Source organism: Chenopodium quinoa, unplaced genomic scaffold (assembly GCF_001683475.1).
Source record: "Chenopodium quinoa cultivar QQ74 unplaced genomic scaffold, ASM168347v1, whole genome shotgun sequence".
NCBI lineage: Eukaryota > Viridiplantae > Streptophyta > Magnoliopsida > Caryophyllales > Amaranthaceae > Chenopodium > Chenopodium quinoa.
Genome location: NW_018742684.1, coordinates 2,050,479 through 2,057,401, shown reverse-complemented (window position 1 = coordinate 2,057,401; position 6,923 = coordinate 2,050,479). Strand labels below are relative to the sequence as shown.

Below are 6,923 nucleotides of genomic sequence, written 5' to 3'. Positions count from 1 at the left end.
TACTACAATATCTCGGTTGATTTTGATTTTTATTTTATTGGATTGTACGGATATATGTTTATGTTTGCTACTTTTTCACAAAAATTAACAAAAGAGATTGACTTAAAACTCGATTTCCTTCCCAAATATTCACAATTAATTCTAAGTTCTTATTCTATATTCTTGAGTTGATGTAATTCATATATAATCCATGTTAGATGAGAAATATAATAGGACATTTCAACGGAAATGGAATTTCGGAATAAATGATGATGTTATAATATACGCTAGTTTATGAATCAATACGTTGTATATAGATAAGCCATTGTACAATTACTCTTTATGTTATCTCACTTTGCTAATCAACATATTCATTCAAAATTTGATGTGTTGGTAATGTAGAATACAACAGTCTAGATAATAAATCATTGCTTTTGAATTAAAAGAATTATACAATAATAGCTTACAAACCGTCTTTAGACTGTACGTATAACATTAAAAGACTCATATTTATGTACATTGAAACAGAAAGATTACATAAGTGAAATTTCTAAAGAAAAAAAAAAGTTAGCATGCGAGAATATATAGCTTCCCTAAATATGGGCCTAGAATAATTCGACAAACAAAAGGGTTAAATGAAAGGCGGAGATACAAAATTAACAATTTACAAAGGAAAATCAGGCATCTAATCTTATACCCAAGATTTTATTAAAAAACGAATATGGGACAGCACATACAACTAATACGTACTTTGAAAGAGCACTAACAATTTGCTAAATGAATATTAATATTATTGACTACTCTTATAATTTTTATTTTTTTTGTTTTTTTCTTCTTTTTATTTTCTGAAATAATATTCAGGGGCCCTTAAACTTTTGTCTATTGGTTATTTCCACCCTAAAGGTGTCCTTGTAGGATCTATATATATTGCTCTCCCCTTCTCACTCATTTTCAAGTAACACCTAACATTAGAACTTCTAAATCCTCTCTCTTTTTTTCCCTTTTTCTTTTTTATTTAGCTCATAATATTAACCTTAGCTTAGAACACTAACTTCTTTTTTGTAATCTTCATTACATCCCCTTGCTTCTTTTGTTTAATTTTTAGCTAAGCTGATCTTAATAGCAGTCATGGTTTCTCCCGCCGTTGCTCGTTTCGCCGTCGGTATTCTAGGTATTACTATTTTGTAGTACTACTATACTCAATGAATGAAATGAAGAAATAATTATGTATGTACATATATATAGGAACATGCTAATTAAACATTGTGATTAATCTTAAATACCATGATTATGCATGTTCCTTATATTTTTCACTATGATACATCAATTTTGACGTAAGGTCATTTTACTTTGATTCCAGGGAATATCATCTCTTTCTCCCTCTACTTATCTCCAATGTAAGTTTTTCATTTTTCACCTTCATTTTTCTCTTATTTTTATTTATTTCTACACACGTACTTCTCACTCATGCTTCATACATGTTTAGCTTGTGGGCCCCTAAGAATTATACCATACACACATATTTTTAGTATATGGTTTTTGATCATATTATATATATGTACATGTAACATATATATACGATTTGTAAACTAATATTGTTTTTTATGGTGTTTCGATTATGATACTTTCAGGCCAACATTTATTCGGATATGCAAGAAGGGATCCGTAGAACAATACTCGGCAACTCCATACTTGCTCACCTTCTTAAACTGCATGTTATGGACTATTTATGGGATGCCATTTATCCAACCTAACAACATTTTGCTATCTACGATTTCGGCGAGCGGGTGCTTGATCGAGTCCATTTATTTGATGCTCTTCATTATCAACACCGAGAACAAGAAGAAGAAGATCACTTTAATCATTCTTGTGCTTGGTGAGATACTCGCCGTCGGTATCGCCTTGGCCTTGGTGCTTACCTTCATGCATACCAGCAAAGATCGGACTCGCATTTTTGGGTTACTTGGTGATGTTAGTGGTGTTCTTATGTACGCCTCTCCATTAGCCGTCATGGTATGTTTTTTTTTTTTTTTACAAATATTGTTTTAACTTTTAGATGTTCATAACAATATGATTTTTGTATGTATTTTAATTATCATCTTGAATAATGGTAAATAAGTTGGTCGGTGTTCTTATGTACGCCTCTCCATTAGCCGTCATGGTATGTTTTTTTCTTACAAATATTGTTTTATTTTTTAGATGTTCATAACAATATGATTTTTGTATTGTAATTATCATTTGAATAATGGTAAATAAGTTGGTCGAACATCAAGTAGATGGATGATGTGGTGCTACTACGAGTAGTAGCACATCAACTAATAATTACAAACACAATTTTGCCTTTATCTGACTTGACTTTATTTCAAAAAAAATATCACGATCATTTGTGATAAAAATGGAAATTATTGGTTTCTGGTTGATTAGTCATACACACTACATAATAATTAATATAGTAAAGGTTATTAGACTAACGATTTGTTTTGGGTTACAAATGTGCAGAAACAAGTGGTTAAAACAAAAAGTGTGGAATATATGCCGTTGGCCGTCTCGGTGACATGCTTCGGCAGTGCTGTTATATGGACTCTATATGCCATCCGCCCATTCGATCCATATGTTGTGGTACGTATTCTCTCTCCATTTCTCTCTCTCGCGCTTGTTGCGTCGCGCTTATGTCCACGCATGCTGATTTGTTAGGGGTGTTCAAAAATACCCAACCCGACTAACCCTTACCATTCTCATATATTGATCATGAATTTTGCATGAGCCACCTATTATTTTTTAGCAATTACAAAGAATGTTTAGTTTTTTTTAAAAAAAAAAATAAATAAAATTACCCAGGCTAGATGGTCCCAAATTATTTGTCCAAAAGAAAATACATTTACCTTAGTTAGTTACCTTGGTAGTGTTGGGTACAAGTGACACCAGATTTTGGTAACATATATCCCATGTAAAAAGTTAGTAGTCGTCAGTAACATTAGATGCATAGACAATCAGTGTTACTTTCTAATTACTTTGTCTTACTTGGAATAAGATTCTCTAGATTTTTACACCATATTTAATTAACGGAATAAATATGCATGGTTTAATAAAAGACGGGCTTACTAATTTTTTCACAAAACATATTGCCTTACACCAATTTTGTGAGATAGATAATCAAATATTCTCATATGAATTATAAGTTAGTATCCGTGAAGACAGACTATCAAACCACTACTCTTATATTTCGTGAAGCTATTTACCCATAGATTTTTCCACGTAATTCTTAAACACACTCCGTAGTAAATTTTTAATATTTCCTTATATAGTAATGGTATAAAAAAAATTTGGATAAAAAATTAAGTTTGAAGAATGACACTTTTGGAATTTAATTGAATAAATAAAAATAAATGTTGAGATCTCATTGGTGCAACCTAGCTAGCAAGTAGCAAGTACTACAATGCTACGGAGTGTGGAAATGTCATTTTCAAACACAAAGACTCAAAAGTAGTGGGACTAGTGGTGTATAATATTTCTATTTCTATTTAATTAATTTTCAGAATTCCCACAAGTATGGGATGAGTCTCTATTATTGTACCTAACCTTAAATTTTATTATGGCCCACTTAATGTATGGGATTCTGCCCAAGTGATGACGTGGACCAAAATGACAAGTATATTTTGGACCTACTTCACTCATTGAACAATAAATTAATAAAAAATTATTTTTCAAAAAAAAAAAAGTTGAAAAGACAAAAGTCAAGTAAAAATTGTTGCTCTTATGTAATGCTCCACAAATGTATTAATTTGGTGATTATCTTGTTAATAATAATTGGGAATATGAGATTATTATATTAACATTATTTATTATTGTTTTGTGATTCAGGCTCCAAATGCAATCGGGTGTTTTCTTGGGCTGGCCCAATTGATACTTTATGCATTTTATTACAAGTCCACTAAGCAACAAATGGCAGCCAAGGAAGTGGCTGAAATTGAGAAAGTTGAAATGGGCCTTAAAGAAATTATTGTGGTTACTAGGGAGCCCAACAAGGTCAACAATCTGCCAGAAAATGACTATCCTACCCTTCAAGAGAATGACTATCCTACCCTGGCTGAAAATGACTGTCCTACCCTCAAGCAGAAGGAAAATGATTTTGATACTAATATTTAATTTGTATTATTTGCATTAGTTATGCTCTCGACTACTATAAATGCATTGCTTCTTCTCTATGTATCTATAAGCCTTGTAATCATTTATTTGGTGGGAGTATTCTTATTGGAAATAAATTTTTCTTTGCCATTTCCTACTATATATATAATTTCTCATTCACTCTTGTGTTGGTTTACAATTTACATATTTACGAGTTATTGACACTTCAACAACTCTTTAGTAAAATTAGTCTGTTATTAAATTATAAATGTATAAATGACAAAATGATGATGAACAAGCCTACTACTTTAAAATTTAAATCAAAAGACAGTACATTGATAATAATCGAAGGATATAGTACTTTGATATTCCAATTGATACTAGCTCAATAAATGATAAGGTATGAAAAAAGTTACTTAAGTATAGTATGTGTAAAGAAGCTAAGTTGTTTAATCACGTGCTTAATTAATGTGTAAAGCAACAACACATGCAAGATGCTAGAGGAGTATTGGGAACAAACAAATGCTATCATCTTAACTTGTGAGTTGTGACTACTTGATCAAAAGATAAATTAGCGCAACACAAAATAAACCATGAAATGCATCACTAGATAAGCCCCTTTTTTGTATCCTTTTAGGACAATTTTAGGTAAAACACAACTATTACAATTCATATGGGATATGTGCCATCTACTACTCTATAAGTTTCTTCTAATAGAAGCTTAATATAAAGTCAAATTGGATGCATATGAATTGCCCTACTATCATTTGAAAGGTAGAACTACCTTACGAAACACTAATTTTTCTCAATTTTAACATGAAGCAACCATTGTTCCAAGTGTCGGGCGAAATATTCCTCAACTTTTCTTTTATCTCTAATTAAAGCTCTACCTATTATTTACTTTTGATCGATACCATTGTTTGAGTATTGAGCGGTTTATGACTAATTAGCAAACTTTTTTCGTGAAAATGGTGAATTTTATTTAATTCTCTTTTATTATAGGTTTCATTTAGTGTCTATTTTTTAAGCTAGGATGAAAAAGAAGAACGAAACGATAAAAATAGATAATATCTTTCGGGACATAAATGGATTCTTATAGTAACTACACATATAAATCTAGCATCTAAACTAGAATATGTCTGCCTAAAGGGTTAAACTAGAATTTGATTCAAGACACAACAAATGAATACTACTAGTAGTAGTTAGAAAAATTACTGGTAATCCTCTCAACCATTTAAGCATTATTGAAAATGGATTTAACATTGAGATATTTGCAAAATTGACACATAAATTAAAATTGACATGACAATATGGAGATTAGAAAATTAAGATAAAATCCACTTGTAGAAAATACTTTAAAGTTATAGCATAATTATTCAATTCTCCAAAAAATAAAAACTAAGGGTGTAGAAATTGAAGTAGTCTAAATTTAAGCTTTCCGTCAGAATAATTATAAGCTAAGCTAAGGTAAGCTAAACTAGCTTCATAAAAAGAGACAATAAATATCAATCAACTTCATACCATAAAATAAATAAAGAATATGTCCGATTTATATTAGTGATACATATTAGCCACTATTTCATGCTACTCTATCTTGTCTCATGTTATTTCATATTTTCATCAGCTGTCGATCCTTCCTCTGATCCTTCGTGCATATATACTTGTTCTTTAGATAATTTTGATAAGATTTTTCCACAAAATAAATAAATGTTAATAATAATAAATAAAACAAAACAAAACAATAAAAGGATAAGATACGTCTTTGATCTTTCCCAAAAAAAAAGATAAGTCTTTGACAATTTACAATTAAATTGTACCTGAGAATGAGATTGTGAATTTGTGATGAGTTTGAGTCTTATAATTTAGGATTTTTTTTTTTCAATTTTAATTTGCATAAAATAAAATTCCATTTCTAATTTTCAAGCAAAGTAGCTAGGTAGCATTTTTGTAGCTTGGAATAGATTTTATTTATTTTGATTTGTTATTGTTCTTAGTTGTGGAATTTTGCATGTGCTCATGTCAAATTCAGATTTGGAAAACCACAATTTAATTTTATAGGTACAAAATTTTCTCAATCTAATATACAAGTAGATAAGCTAGTATATATGCTTATTACATGCTTGGCTATTTTTATCATGAATATTACAAAATAGTATGTCATGCAAATTATTAATTTGTATGTTTACTATTCTAAGCTATTTCGGATAATTAAGCATTCTTAATATCCTAGCTAGCTAGTATGATGATATTGTTGAATTTAGATTGTACGTGTACAAATTATAAACCGTATAAAATTACATAAAATGTAACATATTTATAAATTAAGGTGGAAATTGAGTCAAATTGCATGACATTAATAAATTTGAGTTCCCTGGCCTCCACAATTGTAATAAAACATTTTGGGTTTTCCCCATTTTTTATAGTCTATCTTGGACATTAGTTGTATACTAGGTTAGAACCAATGCGATGCACGGTTTATATAAATATATTTTTAATTTGTACATTTTAATAATAAATCGCTATTATACATGAATATAAATAAGAATTGTGTACATTTTGTAATTTAAAATCTTTTATTTCCATCAAAATTATGATATACTATTTGTTCGACGTCATCTAATTCATAGTTCAACGTAGGAGGTAAGTTATTAGTGTGATATATATTAAAAATTATTTCAATTTCCTACGATAAAATGATAGGTTTTAGGCGGGAATTTTTTTTATTAAGAGAGTGACACATGGGCAGTGTGACGTTAGCATTTTAGTATTAGTTAATAGATATTTGCAATGCAAATTGTCTTGCTGCGATGTTTTGAAAA

At 29.8% G+C, this 6,923-nt stretch overlaps 1 protein-coding gene across 1 annotated transcript; it reads left to right on the top strand.

The window, feature by feature from the left end:
* Nucleotides 1-917: 917 nt before the first annotated feature.
* Nucleotides 918-4,268, top strand: LOC110722735 (bidirectional sugar transporter SWEET7-like). Its single transcript, XM_021902021.1, has 5 exons — nucleotides 918-1,150; nucleotides 1,340-1,376; nucleotides 1,611-1,992; nucleotides 2,479-2,598; nucleotides 3,841-4,268. The coding sequence occupies exons 1-5, from the start codon at nucleotides 1,108-1,110 to the stop codon at nucleotides 4,123-4,125; spliced, it is 867 nt and encodes a 288-aa protein (XP_021757713.1). The 5' UTR covers nucleotides 918-1,107; the 3' UTR covers nucleotides 4,126-4,268.
* The last annotated feature ends 2,655 nt before the right edge of the window (nucleotides 4,269-6,923 follow it).